Genomic DNA, 19,097 nt, shown 5'->3' on the forward strand with positions numbered 1-19,097 from the left:
AAAGGAGGTTAAAAAGTCAGACCAAGGCAGGAGGAAGATTTTTCACCTTTCTCATGTTAAACACAGAGCACAGTCAGTAAACCCCAGCAAATGCTATTATACAGGTGAGTGTTCTGGACCAATTTGTTTATTATACTGTTCAAGGATAAAAGATAGAGACCTGAACCATGTCTACCCATGTGCTCGGCAACACCTCCCTGTTTTATAGGTAACGTCCAATTAGTTCCAGGCACACACAGGCACCAGAGACCAGCCTCAAGCCCTGCAATAGAGTCTTGCCTTTTCCAAAGCAAAACAAAAAATCAGTTTACTGCAGAACATTTGCAAGCTATTTACACTTTTACCGTGTGTCTCACAGCTTTTATCACGCTTTACCACACTGTTATGCTCTACAATTTACCAGGCTTTTACTATACTTTACTGTGCATTTAACATGGGGCACTACAGCATCTTTTGTAATGGATTTGCTGAAACTTAATATTGTTTGTAGAGCGAATGGTACATGGTACACATGAAATCAACAATTGCATATGTTGCTTTTTTTGTCAGTTACTTAAAAATGAAAAAGGAAGTCATAAGCACTGCACGGCCTTTAAAATATTAATTTCAGACATGCTTCTTCTGAGGAAACTGCCCCCACCAGGCGCAACTGATATGAGAATCTTGGTATGCTGGCATGTACACAGCTAGAGTGCAGTTCTCCCGAGACTGGGGTGGGGATGCGCAGCTATAAAACATACATGGAAACAAACCTGTTACACTCCACTCCCAATTAAATTAATCATGTGTCATGTACGCGACTCCAAGTTAAGTTAATCATTAATAAATGGAAATTAAATACTTGAGATATCCGGAGTGTGAATGGGGGTAGTACTTAATGAAGAAATAATGCATTTACAATTTTTCATTCCTTTTTTTTTACTTCTGCTGCTCTCTCTTTTTTTTATTTTTTCCCACAAAGCCGCTGTCTGCACAGCTCCCCAGGTGGTGTAATGGATTGGAACAAAATTACAGCCTGAAGTTGTGTCTCTGAAGCAGGGAAGCGTGACGATGATGACATTAGTGCGGGCTCGCTGAATCGGCTTCCTGCTCACAGCGTTTCTTCCCCGAGTGTTAACTATCCCCCCGTCTGACACAGGTGCTGGGATTTCTGAGTGCGTCGAACACTAATGCAGCTAACACCCTGAGACAGCTTCAATTAGCTATAGTCTTGCAGAGTAGTAGCATTTTTTTTGTTAACTCTTTGCCTTGTACTAAGTGCTTTTCCAACCTCTGCAAAAGGACAGTGAGGACGGGGGTGAGGACCTTGAGTTTTAAAATTAGCGTGGCTTTCAGTTCCTTTTTTGAAGCAGAGATTTCACAGCATCGCAATTTCGGTTGTGATAAAAGAGGATTTCGACACTTCTTAAAGGGCAGCGATCCATTTTTATGCCCTTCTGTTTCTCAGGAAAATGTTAAAATTTTAAAACCGTGCAATTTCAAGCATTGCAGGAGGACAGCCAAGTCTACCCGAGGATGATGAGGTTTTTAAGAATGGATACACTTTAACCTATGGTGCTGAACTAGTGGCGGTCATCTTTTGCCACTGTGGAAATCAATTACTGCAGAGACCTTTGCTTCTTCTGAATGCTGAGGTCATGACTCTCCCTGTCATAATTATGATTCCCAGAAGATGAATGCAGAAGTGTCTCTTTCAACACACTTCATCATTTCTCCTTTGCAGGCGCCCAACACAAGTTCTCAGGCCCGTTCAAATGCCATTTATTTAAAGGCAGCTGCCTGCCTGTGTACAAAAGAGCACCTCAAGGTTCATCAGTTCAGGCAGCAACACTCTGAGCTCAAATCAAGACCATCCATCACAAAGTTTCCAGAGAATGTGCAGCACAGCCCAAAAGGTCCTCATAATGTCCAGGATTTATTGGACATTAAATGCATGCCTCTCTCAGCTCCATTTCCTTATTGGGCATCCAGAGACTTTAAAAATCTCCCCAAAAAGCTAGCTTATACTTGAGGTTTTTTGTTGCTTGTTTAAGTTCTGAGCATGAAAAGTACATTTCTGATTTTCTTGCCCTTACTCAAATGTGAGCTCTTTCATTAAAAAAAAAACAACTTCAGTGAATCTCAATGTGCTGGTTTTTGACAGAGTCTTACAAGGAAAGGCTTCACTTTCAGAGGACATGGCAGTTCCTATTTTCTGTGCATGAATATTACTCTGTGTCGACGATACAAAGCAGGTTTGTGCGGAGACGGGTGCCTGCACGTGGGCCCTGCAGTTGTATAGCTGAGAGCAGGCCATGAGGGAGCAGGGCTGTGCTGGCATAACGTAGTCAGCCAGCCTGCTGAATGAATGTAGACAGCCCTGCTGATCTCAACTAAGAGACAAGAGCCCAGAAACCTTGAATTTCTGTCACATTTTAGTCAGGCTGGCTAAAAAAGACAATTTTCTTGATTATGTATGGCAGGGGTACCGCAGGCGTTACACTCAACCTGCCATTGTATCCCAGCATGCAGCCCAGCAGTGGGGGGGCTGACTGGGCTTCCTCCACTGGCAGACGCAGACTGACTCCCTGCTGGGCTCAGCCAGTAGGCGGTCAGGCTAGTGGAAGGCCGACAGAATGAAATAAGTCAGGAGGATTTGAACTTCCTTTCTCTTCTTGTTTGTTTTATCATCGTATCAGTCTTCCCTTGCGGTGAGATGACTCTAAGGGAGTAAGCCTGGTAAATACCACCTGTTCTATTCACAAGCAAAAAGGAAGAAGAGTTTTCCCCTTGTCGTGCAACAGGTTCGTGAGCATATACCTTTCATATTTGTACAATGCAGTCATCAATACAGGTGTTTCATTCAGAAATATAATCTGTAGCACATACAGGTACAGAAATGCGCTGAAAAAAATGACCAATCTCTTAATTGTAAAATGACACAGACGTCGCACAGTATAATATTTCAACAAATAAATGTTTCACTCTACTTCTATCTATTCTAACAACATTCGAAAGAAAAGAAGATTTGAAGCGGCGCACACAAGTTAAAATATAATGCACTAACCCAAGGAATCTAGATGAAAAAACAAAACAAAATCTGCCGGGCTTGAACAGAAACCAAGGCCATAACCCTCTAATTAGCAATAGACTAGTGTTTGCCAGTTTCATACGACAGCCTGTCTAGACGTTTGAAGACACGGGCGAGCTTTCTTGCGACTTGGAATTCATGAGATTTAAATCTCTTGGTCTTTCCGTCTGCCTAGGCTTCCAACAAATTGGAGACAGAATGTGCGATTGTCTTTCTGAAAGAACAGAGTAACTGCCCGAGCAAGAAGTGCAAAGTCCAATTATTAAACAATAACACACTAAATGCATGCCTCTCTCTGCTCCCTTTCCTTATTGGGCATCCAAGACAACATATGCAGGCTCCTTACAACCAGCCATGCTTGTACTTGGTGCAAGATTTCTAATGACCAGCTATCCTTGAATGGAGCTGCAAAGTCTAACACTAAGTCTAACACCCTTAATTGTGGCAGTGCTGTGCACTGAACCAGCTGTAGCAGTTGGAACGGTATTGTTTCTGTTGCTGTGCTCATTAACGCACAACCCCCTTTGCTGCTAGAGAGGCAGGGAAGCAAATGCTCAGTGCTTAGTTTTCTTCCATTTCTTCCAGAGTCCAGAATGTCTGTCAGTCTCATACAGAGATGTTTTTATTCATGGAGATTCCATATCTTCCTTATGTCTTTTACCTCATCAGACTAACTCCATGCAATGACTGAATACAGTCCACAAGCCTTCACAATTCACCTCTATCAAGCTGTTTTCAAATGTTTTAAAATTTTAAAAAGATTTAAACAGTGAAAGCAGCAAAAGAGCTTTGAAGATATGTGTTATTTCCATGATACAATTCCAGAATCCCTTCAAGAGTTTTTTGCATCTTTCCAGTTAAATTTTTAAAACATGTATATCTGTCCCGTTGCAGTTATTTGAAAATCTTTAGAATTAACTTTTATTTATGTGGAAAGACTACAAGCGAATGCTACGCACACTGCCATCTACAGTCAACTGCATTGCATCTACAAATGTTGATTCACACCTCCTTAAGAATGAATGGCCAGCAGGGGTAAACTAATTTGATCATAGTGTCTAACTAGTGCTGAAACATAATTAAAAGAGAATGAGCTGCAGTTATTAACAGAAAACTAGTGCTCTTCTTGTTTGCTGTCAGATAATTTCAGGTAAACTTCAGTAGGAACAGTTCTGAATTGAAACAAGCATGACTGAAATATTTTTTTTGAATATCAAATGCTAAATATTTTATATTAAAATATAAGATTTTAAACATTTTTGTCATAGGCTTGTATGAAATTGTCTGCTCCTTATATAAACATATATATTTATAAAACTTTGGATTATACATATATACTGCAGTTAGACTACACAAGTATATATTTTATTTTTATTACTGTAAATAATAGTGGACAGACTGATAGAAATTACGCATATTTAACTATAGCTAAAACTAATGAAAACATAAATGGAAGTGCTTTCATATACCTATCTTTTGTTTTTAGAATGTCTGTCCAGTCTTTTGAAAACAAATGTGTATGCTTTCTGCTGTCGACTTATAATTAATACATAATAAGTTAAGTTAGCTAATCTGTTCCATTACCTAATTGGAGGATATTGTCACTGATTTTGGGTAACAGGAGCTGTTTTAGCCATCCACAATTCTCAAGCAAACAGAATGTAGCATTTGAGAAGAGAGGCTCCAGAACACCAGTTAATATAAAAAAATGAATTAAACAAAATCAGCAAAGTGCTAATGTCACTATTATCATTTGCTGTGTGAAACGCAACATGAAGTCAGCCTGTCCCGGATCTTATCTGATTAATATCAAAAAGGCGATAACTAGACCTATCACACTAACACCACAACATCTCAAATGTACTGTAAAATGTCATAAACTAATTTCACAGCAGGGTGCAGGCTCAATGGATCTGCTTCACAAAGCATACTATGCAACAGTGAGGATTAACCATTTCATCCACTGTATGTTTAATGAAGACCTTTAGAACACAGCAGTATAATCACAACATTATGACTTTTGATGTTTAATAAGGTCAATACCAGTGTCTACAATATTTTTTTCCTAAATGATTACAACCATTACTCCCATATCTTCATATTGTACATATCATGTAGCTCAAAGGTGCCTGTTTCCTATTTAAGAAAGACCCCCACTTTTCAACTCAGTGTTAATAAAGGAAAACTTTAAGAAAAGTTGGAGTTAAATGGGCACAAAATGGAAAAAATAGCATTCCACAACATGTCTGTTTTTCTTGTGGGTATAAGAATTATCTTTTGATAAGAAAAGAGGGCTTTAATACAGCAGTGTTTCCAGCTGTACCTCAGTGATGCGACTCCTAGGATTGAAAATATTTCATGTATCATGAGGAACAGATATTCCGGGTTTACACAATGATTGACGCAAATGAATTCAATGCTTGGGGTAACTTAAAGAGGACAAATAAATTGGATATTCCTACAAAACTAATATGCGGTCCACAGTCTCTTCAGAGAATTCCTGCTTGTACCACTGTCATAAGCCTTCACTGACAAAGCCTGCGAATTCGTCCAAATTGTCAGCCTTTTATCGTGTTGTTCAACATAGAAAAGCGAACTTTTTAATTGACTTTGCGAGTGCTGTGCACACGTTATGCATTTTCTTTCGAGTTTTGGCTGCACCAAACTCTTAGATCTCAGCCAATTAGCAATGCCCCCTCATTAACAGGACCATATGTATCTCCATTACAGAAATCTCCATTTGACTCAAGTGTGGAGGTTTGATATTTAATTAAACACTAGTGTTATAATGCATAAATTTATGCATTTTCACCCATGTTTTATACTTTTTCAGAGTGCACTCTGCTTCTGGTGCTGGAGTAAAGAAACCTTAAATTATTACTCTGGGCTCTGTAATGCATAGACTGCTAGGGTTATTTGCCTTCAATCACAGGAGGGTGCTGAGAACTCAAATGGTGCATTTGTCACATTGAGCAAATATAAGCATGCTGAGACATTAGCAACTATTAAGCAAGATGCCAAAAAATAAGCACACATCATCTACTGATTGACTAAAATGCATTTCGATACAAGCCCATTATCACACATCATGCAAAGAACCAACAGCTACAGCGACCAAAGAAGGACAGCCACCTACTGCTCCGAGTGATATGACAATCTATTGATGTCATTACATGACACATGCCATATGTAGTGTGAAATATTATGAGCCCTTGCACAAAAAAGATTATGAAATGAAGGCTGTTGATTCCTTTGATAAAATATTAATGACAAGCGATGTCAGAAGCAAGAAGTGTTACCTCAAAGTCCACAACTTAACCGATAAACCACAGTCTTACCTGGTCCCAGTCTATGCTGCGAAAGAAGGTGTGCGATTTGATATCTGAAAATCCAGTCTGCACCTGGCAACCAAGTCTCTCTTTAGGGTCCTGTGAAGGCAAATAAGTAGTTCAACCGAGGTTAGAGCTTTTACAGTGAACTAAACCCCCAAAGGCAGTGACATCCGAAGAAGGCTCCACAGCCCACAGCCGAAATGTTGTGTTTTCTTTCTTCTCTTTTCAGCATGGAATAAACCTATTACTTGTTCCTTTGCAGCCTACACATGCTGACGCAGCTACCCACCTGAACTACTGTACTTCAACCTTCTCACTAACACTATTCACAGCAGCGTGGTTTTCCTTAGAGACTGCTAGGCGTCTCCCATCTTAACTGACCAGGCCCAGTCTGGCTAATTTCTGAGATGTGATACAATGAAGCTACAAAATGGTTATACTTCCATCGATTTCTGTTGGAATTGCTTTTACTTTGTTTTTAGTTTTGTAGTACACTGAAAACTCTGAAAGTGAAAGTTCACTGAAAGTGAAGAGCTCAAATGTTCAACTGGAGCCTACTGTGCAGTCAAAGAAGTACATAATCACCTTTGTCATATACTACAGGTCTGCACGTTTCTAATACACAAACTGCCTGTTCCTCTCAAGGTTTCTTTTTCATTCAACACTGTGAAATTCAATAACCTAAAGTCAAACTGAACACAATCAGCACAAAGTAATGAAAGGATTCATAATACTTTGCAATTGAATTTTAGTCACAATAGTCACAAGGTGAACAGAGATAAACAGTATGCTTAATGCCGAGGACAAACAAAGAGACTATAACTGGTACCTCTTCTGTACCACTGGTTCAGGAGTTAAAGCAGGGGTAAAAAAATCATTTCTCGTGGGCAATGTCACTGTATGACACTTCACTTCACTGTAATTCCACTGCAAGACAGTTTTAGCCATCCATAGACAGGATTACATTGTACAGCACATAATACAGATGTGGCATTAACAGATTACAAAGGATGACATATTTATGATAATTTCATGTATGTTTATAGACATGGATTTAGACATAGTCTGGGTCACTATGCCCCTGTTGGTTTATTAAATAACATATTCCATTCTCACCTTCTAGTGCTTCTATGAAACTCCTGGGAGATTCATTTTTACTTCATCAGTTTTTAATTTAATTCTGGCTTCATTGACTTGGGATAAACTGTCAAGATGTAAGCATTAGTTTGAGCTCTGAGAACTGAACCAAGAGCTGAAATCTCTGCATGTGGAGAATCTGCAACTTTTCACTTGGCTTTGTGACTGAGCACTCCAGGTTGCTGTGAAACAGGAGTGCTTTCCATTAAAAGGGAATATATAATCTTCTAATACTGTGCACACTGCAGACGAGATTGTGAAGATCTGCCTCTTACCTTATTTAAAAAGCCCTTTAATACGCTGGCAGCCTTGACAGAGAGAGATCTTGGAATGCGAATGGGCTTTTCAAGAATAACTGGGGGAGAAGAAAACATTCATAAAGAGACAAGCAATATGTGATTCAACATATCTGGACGTATGGTTTCATTGTATGCAGTTTATGGGGGCACCATAGAGACAGTTACTTTTCGTACATAATTGCCAGTGTCTGTGAATATAAATCTTAAAAACACACCTGGGCAAAGAAAATGGGGAAATCTTTAAAAAACAATACAGTGGGGACCTTACAGAAACTTTAATTGCAATGCATCTTTTATTTTAGAAAAGCAAACCATCTATGTAGTAAAAAAAGACACAATCTGCTCAGAAATACCTAATAATCAAGGAACAAAGCTTTTAATTTTCATATGATTAACCTCCTGTTGTGTGCGAGACTGGGGATGAGGGGAAAAAATGCAGATACTTTGAAATAAAAAAATGGCTAACCACCACACATGCACACAGAGCAATCTTCTGGGTAAGATTTTTTTCCCCCATTTTCCATTTCAAAATGCCATTCTTTATTTGTTATGAATCCACACTGCATGTTTCTCTGGATGAAAACTTAAATGGATTTTGCTTTTTCAATGATCAAGTCGAGTCTTCTTACTCGACTTGTATCTGTGATGCACGGTTTCAATCGCCCCCCAATTCTGGAAGAGCCCCAATCCAGGATGAGAAAACATAACAGCATCTGCCTTCAATCTTCCTTGCCAGACACACGTTTGGCCCTATGCTGTACTGAAAGCATATGGCCAAGCAGCCACTGTGGAGAGTGTTTGTTATTTACATTCAGGCAGGATCCAGATCCCTGCTGTGTACTTCATTGGGGACTGAGGACAACTAAAGGTGCAGCTGACAGTAGGATGTCTTGGTCTGTGTCTGAAACACAAGGCACTGTCCTCTAAAAGCAACAGAGGAAGCACACCCGAATCGTGGGATACAGTCCAGAGCAAAATTCTATATACACATAAATGTATAGAAACATATAAATGTAAATGGACACATACGCACTAGCAATGATCAAAACTACACTTAGATAGATTGCAAAACAAGTTGATAAAATTACAAAAAGGCAGTCTATTCATGAGTTAGCCTATTTTAATGCTGAGCAATAAAGATGTATAGAAGATCAAATCCCCGGTGAACTCAAAGAATGGGCTTCTTTAATAAGATTTACAGTAATAAGGGTTAATATGGAGCTGTGAAATTAGTCATTCAGAATTCTGGTTAAGAGCTCTGATTGAAATGTCATTGCTTGTGCTCAAGGGACAGAAGTTGGAGAGAATCTATGCAGAACACAACACACCTTGGAACAGGTACTCCTCTGTGTTCATGTCGGGATTGTCTGTGATGATGTCGAATGGGGATCTTCCAGCCATCATCTCAAACATCAGCACCCCCAGAGCCCACCAGTCCACGCTGAACCCTGACGAGACACAGCAGTTGTTACCCTCCCAGGTTTAGCCTGAGAGCCACGAGCAATTACATTCATTCAAGGCTTTTGGAGGGTACATATCCCTCCAGTTCTTATGTATGCGTGCAGTATATTTTATTTCATCGTTTGGAATCATTTGTTTTTCCCTCTTTCTGTTTAATGGGGTCCTCTGCTGGACAAGACTCTACTGTGTCTGGCCACAGGCCACCGTTCAGTGTGAAAAAGCCATGACTGTGTTAAAAAAAAGCAACTGAACAAGAGGGTATCAGGTTAGAATTCATCCAGATATCTAAAAAGTCATTTAGCTCATAATAAAACCAAAGAGGAGAGGGAAGGTAAATAAAGATTTTTGATGGAGAAACCCACCATAGTCTTCTCCCCGGAGGATTTCTGGTGCTATGTAATTTGGAGTGCCACAAAATGTACTGGTTGTGTCACCGGGTTGTATGCCCTCCTGACGACAAAAACAGGACATCAGAGTTGCACCTTAGTGATACGGTGAACAATTCGAACCTAAACAACTGTAAGGTTTTTTACCTATATACCGGAGTACACTCTGCTTGACGTCGAGATATTTCGCAAGCATATTCATAGGTTGCAAAGGAACAAGCAAAGAATTAACCTCCACTTGTTCCTTTGCAGCCCACACGCTGACACAGCTCCCTACTTCAACCTCATTTACAGGCTGTGCTTACTGTACAACAAGCAGAGCTGGATTGGTACATCTTTCTTCTTTAGTCTTACACAAACAGCAATCAGTATTATTAACATGATAAAGTACACATTTTTGTCTCCTTTCATTAAAAAAAAAACATTTTTGTAGGAGAAAGACAAACCCTATGGTTTACAAAAGAGATGAAGTTCAACATATTTTGTCTAAAATGGATGCTGTTGCTGTTGCCAGTTCTAAGGCTCCTTATAGTTAACAAGCTCACGGTAGATACTTGGGAACATTTTACCTTGCACATCCCATAATCTGTTAATTTGATATGTCCCTCTTGGTCCAAGAGAACATTGTCCAGTTTTAAATCCCTGTAGATGATGCCTTTCTCATGGAGGAAATTCAGAGCGATACAAATTTCAGCAGCATAAAATCTAAAGATTAAAGGGAACAAACGACAACAGTACTGACAATTTCAGTCATGAAATTCACCCCTCTGCTCCTCTCTGAAAAAAAAGCAAAATGATAACTGACAACAGACTTGTACTTGAGTAGATTCTAGATGTTTAAATAAAATATAAAACAAAACTAAATATGATGTCTGCCATATATATTTTTTAAAGTTTATACATTTATCTTCATACAGTAGTGTCATCAAATATTCAGAAGCCCAGTTCATTTTTCAATGTGGCACTGCATGAAAGCAGTTTTAGCCCCATTCTGGACATCTGTAATTGAGCAAATTTCAGCCAACTTCATTAACATTTAGTTAACAGTAAAAACTAAACTCTTTTTTTTTGTGAAACAATCTCTGTAGACAAAATCAATACATCAATTATATGAACATTAAAAAAATTAGCAAAACTGAAAGAGATAAGATAAACTATCATCATTTTTTTAATATAGCTATTTAATGCCATTGCTAAGAGTGCAAAACATGCAATCAGAAAAAAAGTCAGCTCTCTTGTGTCACACCTGGCTGATTCTTAGCAATAAAAATTGCATATACCAGAAAAGAGTTAACTCAATTTGAGTTATGTGTCACAATCTGCTATTGGTAACATCTGTGTGAGGATATGATCGCAACGATTCCTCTCTCCCACTGTTGACGGTGGGGTGCACAACACAAAGCTGGTTACCGTGCATGTTCTTCCGGAAGTTTCCGTTGTCTCTGCATATGGAACATCAGATCACCCCCATTTACGTACTCAATTACAAGGAATAATCTGAAACAAAAAAACAACAACATGAGAAATGGCAGAACATGAGGTAAGCCATCAAAAAGCTGTGTTCTGCAGATAAAGTAGGTTTGAAGCACATGGTGTGCCTCACATCTTCTAGAACCAAGCCCTCATTCTGAGGCCTTCACAAAAATCAAGATGGCCAGGGCCTTGCAGAGAAAGGTGTGGGGAAGAGGCAGGGGGAAGCAAATATCTTAGAAAACAAATGCCAGGAGGCACAGTTTATGGTGCTGAAGTGGTTTTTATAAATGGTGGACATTTTGGGAAGACAGAGGCACCGACCTGTCATCTAAACTGGAAAAATCTTTAAAAAGACATACTGAGGAAAACAAACCATAAGTAAAAATAGATCAGGAAAAACATCCATTTTAGGACATTAGGATATTAGCCCCAGGAAGAAATGCAAATGCAGATACAGTAGGTAAAAAGAAAACATTGGGATTTGTGTTTTAAGCCAGAAAATGATTCCTAAAGGATAGGGCACTTTTGCCAGCAGCAAGAAAACAGCTGCTGGAGAGGTCTCAGGTTGCATTAATTTCTGGAAAGCTCCCACAGGTCCCTCTAATTCAGAATAATAAGCAGTACATTTTTCAATAATTATTATATCAACCTTTTGTCACATGCAAGCAGAAGCCTGTTTCTCAGTGAAACTCGAATATTTACCATCCACACTGCAACTTAAGCTCACAGCCTTAGAGGCAGCGCTGTGATCATCTGAAGGTAGGGTTAGGAAGCAACATGCAGGAGCTTGTTCACAGAGGAACGTGTGCACAGGCTGCCAAATCTAGCCTTCAGCTTTGCTCTCTGTGGCCGAAGTCTGAGAAAACGTAACACGACTTGTACAAACTTTTCACAGTAAACTTCTCCTATTTTCTCCATTATCTCGCCTGCCAGGGGCAATTAGCATGTTCAATTCAGCAAAAGATGTTCTTAGCACTCACAAGAACCTCAGCTGGAGTCACTCACCAGGTGTAGAGCGATTTGTCTGGCAGTACAACTCACTGGGCATACCTCAAGTCATGTTTTTGGCAGCAAGGCTTGAAATGGTGGGAGTTTCCTGTCATATTCTTTGGGTAGCCTCTTTCTGTTAAGGGCTCGTCGAAGCAAGGCCTTTGGGTTATTTTTCCTTCCCACACGAAAGGAGCCAGCTCTCACACTTGGTAAGGAACCGAAACCTTCACAGAGCTTGAAATGACTAATATATTGCAAGCATCTGAATACTACGAATGCCTCTTGAATTTGTTTCGACAAATTATGACCAACTCACATAGCTTACATTTCACCATGCTGGCAGGGACAGCTTAAAGAAAGAAGCAGTAACTGCTGAGTTCTAAAGTAGATTGTGCTTTACTAAACCTCCTACCCCCCCCCAAACTGTGAGCACTGCTCCTCCTGCTTTGTTAAGGTCCAGAAGATGGCTTACCGACTCTCGGTTTGGAAACAGGAATGAAGGCCAACTAAGAAGGGGTTGCTGGAAGCCTGCTCAAACACATGCTTTTCCGTCTGGACCCAGTCAATATCCTGCAGAGATAAAGGAAGAAACAAAGATATTTGAGGTCAGAAGCTCTCACCCTCACCTACACTGTAACTTCAGGTCATTTACTGGTTTCATTTGCTGACTAAAATAGCGATGCCTCATCCCGTGTCTCAGATGTCGCTGGTTCAATCCTAGGTTATGTCAATGGCCAGTACTGACCAGGATTCCTCCAGCTCCAGAGCACAGCTGGTGGTGTGCCATAAGGGTAGGGTGTTCATCACTTTCTCAGCTTTCAAAAAAAAGAGCAGCTCCTGTGATTTCTTGGGCACCTGCAGGGTTGCAGTGATGTCATCCACAGCTGGTGCTAACTCTCCTGGGGGTCAGCATGGAGCTGTGTTTCAGGTGGGCGTGTCAGAAGAGCATGTCTTCACTCCCTCCAGAGATCAGAATTAATTGTATTCTTATATTGTGGTTGAGTAAATTACAACCAAGTCTGAAAAACAGGCAATTCTGACCTGGGTGGGCATCACAAAACCAGCTTTAAATCTTTACTTAGTCACAGAGAGAGTTAAAGGGGAATTGAAGTCTCAGACTGGTTATTAAATCTCAGTAACAAAATAAATTCATTGACGTTACAGAAAAAAATGACCAATTTTAAATTAAAGCACAAAATCATGAACTTTCTGAAAGTACTGTAAGTGGCCATGTTGGCACAACTCGCATTTAAATTCCCACAAATTGTGGGAAAATGGTGATACGGCTCTTCCTGCTCACTAGTCTCTGTAATGACTTATGTAATGTGATGTACAAGCAAATAAGTACAGGTTGTGCAGCAGACATTTCTTTGCAGAAATGGGATCTGCATGCAGAGTTAACAGGTTAACAGACTGCCTTGTTGGCAAAACCATCTTGAAATCGAAAGCAATATTTCTATTTGATTAAAAGAGATGTATTCACAAGCCTGCTTGCTTACAATTAAATAAGGCCACACACGTCACTGGAAGTTTTGTTGCCTTGTTCTGAATCGCAGAACACAGCATTTCGCAAACCTGCAAATTTGGTCTATTTTGTGACATACTGTAAATTGGAGGTTTTACAAGTTACTATGTACATTTTACTGTTATTGCGGTTTGAAATGCACTGATCAATGCTGATTTTTCTAACCCTGAAATATGAAAATAGTGTCACAGTTCCCTTTTAAGACACAGTGTGTGATGCTATGTAACCTATTGCCCTGCACAAGCACCTGAATGCTGATGAGACCACATACTGTTTCTTCAATGGGAGAGCTGTATAACTGGTTCATTAATATCATTTACTGTAAGTAAAAGAAACTACTGTTTTTCATTTATTTTGACATTACTGTTTAACTGACTTCAGCATATCAAATTTGAATCCAGCTTCTGTGTAGATGTATCTTTTCTATAGTTTGGGTTCTCAAGACACCACCTCCAGAAACTCATTCCTCTGCCAACCTAGGGACACGAACCACCACAGGCGCAGATTATAAGGTTATAAGGTTCACCACATCCACAAGTAAATGTAAAGTTCAAGAACATCTCTTGTAATAAGCATCCATTCTTATAATGCTTTAAACCAGAACGTCTGTTACAGTACAGTTACCTCTGAATATGGCATTTAGATATTTTTCTGGAAAGTGCTAAAGGCTTTATACAGTATATTGTAGGTACAAACTACACATCCATGTACTACAGTATATGAAGATTCCACAGTTTTTCATTTTATGATAATCACTTACTTTATTCATATTCTGTCACTCAAAATGCAGCTGTTACCATTACCAAAAAGTAGCAGTAGGTATTACTTGGAATTGGGCATTACTAAAAGATTAACTGCTATTCCTGAATTCTAGAGGTATTACAGTCAATGCAAAATGTTGCAGTACAACAGTTTATGACATTGCACAAATAAATTGAAGAGATCTCTGTTGACATTAAACCATATTCAATTGCAGCATGAGTTTTCGCCTTGTTAGCCCAAAATGTCACTGCCCAGCTTTTACAGTGGGTGTACTCGGCTAAATCAGACCTAATTAAGGTGAAAAGAGGGATGTTTTTTCACAACTCTTTGGTAAACAAGCTTGTGAAACATTTTAAAAAAGAAAGTAAAACATAAAAGACTGCCATAACCTTTGAGATTTCTTACATTTTTTCCTTATTTTGAACAGCAAAATTTTCCCTTTTTTCCAGCTCCTGACATTTGCCAGCAAGTGAGACACAGAACACTCCCTCCACCCCCTGTATGTTTTAATAAATTGCTTTGGAACATGTTCTAATGAGGCTCAGACTCAGGAGAACACAGAGATCAGCTTTATTAATCAGTGCAATTTCATTTCCTGCTGGAGAGCTAACAGAAAACAGATTACATGAAAGAATGCTTTAATTTTGAAGCTACAGAGGAAGACAGATGTTGAAACGTTCAGTGGTCAAACCTCGGTCCCGTTACAGTACACCTCACAGTATCTACTTTTTTCTGTATTATACTTTTTATTTATTATTAAACAAATCAACAGCTTGGTAGTGCAGGATATCTGTGATACATTCTGTGAACACTCCAAAGGAAGGCAAACAACGAACATTTTGTCATTGGCCCAGTCCATTAAATTACTCAGCGCATGTGAAAGAAGCCAGCACTTTCAGATGCTTGAGGACAATTTGGTGGTCTGGAAGTTAGCACTACAGGCTTAGAGTGCCAGGATAATAGGTTCAACTCCAGTTTAGGGCACTGGTCTTAGAGGAGTTTGCATGCCCACTGCTTCTGTCTGGGTTCTTTGCTAGTTGTTCTCATTTCCTTGCTTTCCAAAGACATGCAGGTCAGGGTGCAACTGCCTACCTGCCAAATTAGGTTTCAAGGGGATTACAGACTTGCAAGTGTTGTGCTGAGTACAACCAGTACTTACTAAAGTTCACAGAACCAAAATAAGTTTGATGGGCTGAACAGCCTTTTTTCATCTGTGACCTTTGTGATGTCCTGAATCCACAGACTCCATGTGCAGGTCAACATAACCCCTACACTCCTACTCCTACAGCCTACCCTGTTCATCTCTAATTTCCTCACTTCTTCAGAAAGACCACCTCATCTTGTGCTATAGGATTAAAAAATCTTGGATCTGCACTTGCCTTCTTATAGTCATGTTCTCTGCAGAGAGGTCGGCTTTGTGTTAAATTTAGTAAATGTCCAGAAATCTGCACAGTGCACAATTGCCAGATGTGGTTCCATCCTTCCCTTCAGATTTCAGTCAGATTTTACAGAGATTCTCAAATGTTACTATCTCCTCTCCCCTTAAAGTAATAGACTGGGAGATAACAGTTGGGCTTAGCCCTACCAAGAGAAAAATACACAATAGCAGTGTAAAGTCGGCTATCTGAGAAACTCCAGCATGTAAATATCAATGGCTTATTATGTATTTTGAATAGTATTATAATAACGAACATTATATACAATCTTTATGGATCTCACGTTTACTGTATAGTTCACAAATTCACCTTATCTATCCCTCCTGACCTGTTTACAAAACATCAAGACACTAACAATGAGCCAAAAAAACAATAGGTCCAAAGTTCACAGAAGTCTGAATTCAGCAGAAATTCAGACTTACCTTCTGGCAAGATTTATTGTTCTACAACTTGATATTTCCAGGCTTAGGGGCTACAGAAAGAGGTCTGTAATACAATAGATCTTATTTAGGTCACCCTTTCGGAAAGACCTTCTTCCTCTAACTCTGGAACACTCAGCCAAACAGCGCGAGCACAAAGAGGGACTCTTCAATACAGCACAGGCAGATGAATTCAATTTTACAGCCACGGAACACCAAACTGGTGAATGCTATTCATCATTCTGACAGATAAAAAAAGAAGGAGGGGAAAAAAAAAACCCAGACAATAGGAGACATCCTCATGCTTCCTCCAGTATCAAGTACGTAAAGGTGCCAGCATTTCAGTGGACTTGGCTTGGAAATCGTAACTTATTAAACAACAAAAGAGGAAAGTGGAACCAAGCTGTCCAGCTCCAGTCTTTTATTATTATTTTAGGCTTTTCCTTCAGTTCCACAGCCCCAGGACTGGAACAGAACCTTGTGCCAAAGCGCAACTGAATAGCTTGAAAGTGCATGAATTCGAAGGAATGCAGCTTTTATAATCTTCCAGTTACCTCTGTTCATATGGCCAGCATTAAACATGCTGTACTCTATATCTTGTTAGGAAGAAAGGAGGTTCTTCTGCCTAAAGGCTCTGCACTTAACAAGGGCTTTGGAGATAGAGAGCAGAAAAAATACCTTCTTGTATTTCAGGGCTACCCAGGCAATCACACATTACATGGAGGAATGTGGCGGCATGTGACTTCTCTTCTCTCAAGGGGATTTGGAAATCCTTGAACAAATGAAGGCTAGACTTACTAATTAGACTGCTAATGATATCTTCTTACCCTGCTCATATGCCACCACAAATCCTGACAAAATAACTCATTATGAATGAAATCCTTCTCACACTACTATATGGAGAAAGGACATTTTTATATCTTTGCAGTTTTTGAATTATTTCTGTAAAATTTTAACATTCCAATTTTGATTTACTACTCCTTAACCTTCCTCATTGACCACTTCAACTTGAACCAGCAGAAAAAAATTAAAACACACCTTCTGAAAAAACCTAGCATATAACAAAAAAAACATTGCTGAATATTAAATAGCACAACAGGTATGTGCAATCTCTTCTCTCATTTATAATAAAGCCAAACAAAAGGCCTTTATATTATATTAATCCAAAAAGTATACACTTTGCACTTAACACCCACTCATTCGCTAGTGTTCAAATTCAAAGGGGGAATGGTGCCACCTAGTGGTAATAACAATACTTGCTGTATGACTTAAAAGACTAGCACACACATTTCCCGGTTAACCTCTCACTTGAAATGTTTTGAGAAAAGTTTTCCGAACCTGTAATTTAGCCACAAAAACATATCGTCATGACAAGTAGAAAAAAGACAAAGAAATACATTGTAATAAAAGATATGCCAGAGTTATTCACTGTTAAGACACTGTTATTCCAATCCAAATCTACATCTTTCTACCTGTCCAGATAGGATAAACACATCGCCTTCCCAAGAGGCCTTGCTGCTGGTGTTCACTTTATTTATGTTCTAATATTATCTGGCTGAGCCATTAAAACTCCTTCCCATGTCTTAAGCGTCAGATGAACAGCTCCAAGACTGCTTCCCTGAGGAGCCATTGTGATGATGCCTCATCTGTGCATTGCTATCCGAGACATATTATGAATCTCATATCTCTGCAATGCTTCCCTTCCTTCGTTCACAGAAGCCTGTCCACACAGAGGAGGGTGGGAGGGGGGCTGGAGCAGTGCTATCCAGGCACTTGATGAATGTAGGTAGTGAAAAAGAAAGCAGAGAAATGTGCGATTTGACCTGCATGTGCAGCTCCCTCAAACACACCTCGTCGGTGTGCGAGGAGGACACCTCGCGGCCTCTTGCCTTCCTCACCTCGTCGTCGTGCACCAGCTCCTTCTTGACCACCTTCATGGCGTAAATCTGGTCGTTCTTCTTCAACCGCACCAGGAGCACCTTGGCGTAGCTGCCGCGCCCGATGACTCGGATCAGGTCAAAGTCCGTCAGTCCCAGCCCCTGTGAGATCTTGATCCCGTCAATCCCATCCACCACAGGCTTGATATCCTGTCAGTGGAGGAGATTTGTCAATGACCTGATAAGGCCCTTTACATAAAGTCGTGTCACATGTGAACCATAACTGAACTGTCAACAAAGCTCAAGGGACAGGACAGCTGTCTTTATTCAGGTACCCCTCGGTCCTTGTACCCCATATTGTGGGCACCATTCTATTTTCAGAAACTGCAATGACAGTTTCACCCAGTTTACCACCTGACCATACGGACTGTATTTCTCCCATTCTGTAGAAATGGGAGACTGTACTGACTCCCACCCCTCCTGCCCGTGTGCTATGAAGAAAATAAGAGAGGCAACAGTGACGGGTGTTTTTAATCACATAGTCACCTTGCTGTAGCAACTTCTCTCCAAACAAACAGAAATTTAACATTGAAAACAGATTTCAAAAGATTCAAAAAAATGTTTTCCAGTGAATAGGCTCAAACTGAGTCAGAATCAAAACCAAACACAAACAATGGAACAGGGGTGAGAACTGCATGCACAACCAACCCCCACCCACACTCATCAAACCAACCCCCCCCCTCCACACACACACTCCTTAGGAAAAAGAAAACACAAAAACACAACCTAGACTTCTAATTAACAAGGCGAATGAGAATACAGCCAAACTGGGATTATTATAAAGCTGTGTCAACAGTAACCTCAGCGTGCCTACAGCATGATAATGAAGTCATACATGGAGTCTGCTTCTTTTCATCAGAGGAGAGCAGT

General features: G+C 39.9%; 1 protein-coding gene across 5 annotated transcripts in view; it reads right to left on the reverse strand.

Annotated features, from left to right (window-relative positions):
* prkcz (protein kinase C, zeta) overlaps positions 1 to 19,097 on the reverse strand; it is a 161,642-nt gene that overhangs the window by 18,609 nt on the left and 123,936 nt on the right. For all 5 annotated transcript variants that reach the window (XM_088617497.1, XM_088617498.1, XM_088617500.1 and 2 more), the window contains 8 exons: positions 18,189 to 18,377; positions 12,621 to 12,718; positions 11,096 to 11,182; positions 10,255 to 10,390; positions 9,662 to 9,749; positions 9,167 to 9,286; positions 7,815 to 7,894; positions 6,409 to 6,498 (listed from right to left, as the gene is read on the reverse strand). In XM_088617497.1, coding sequence (XP_088473623.1) covers positions 6,409 to 6,498; positions 7,815 to 7,894; positions 9,167 to 9,286; positions 9,662 to 9,749; positions 10,255 to 10,390; positions 11,096 to 11,182; positions 12,621 to 12,718; positions 18,189 to 18,377 — 888 coding nt within the window. The remainder of the gene's footprint in view (positions 1 to 6,408; positions 6,499 to 7,814; positions 7,895 to 9,166; positions 9,287 to 9,661; positions 9,750 to 10,254; positions 10,391 to 11,095; positions 11,183 to 12,620; positions 12,719 to 18,188; positions 18,378 to 19,097) is intronic.

This window comes from Lepisosteus platostomus, chromosome 23, assembly GCF_059453375.1.
Source record: "Lepisosteus platostomus isolate fLepPlt1 chromosome 23, fLepPlt1.hap1, whole genome shotgun sequence".
Classification (NCBI taxonomy): domain Eukaryota; kingdom Metazoa; phylum Chordata; class Actinopteri; order Semionotiformes; family Lepisosteidae; genus Lepisosteus; species Lepisosteus platostomus.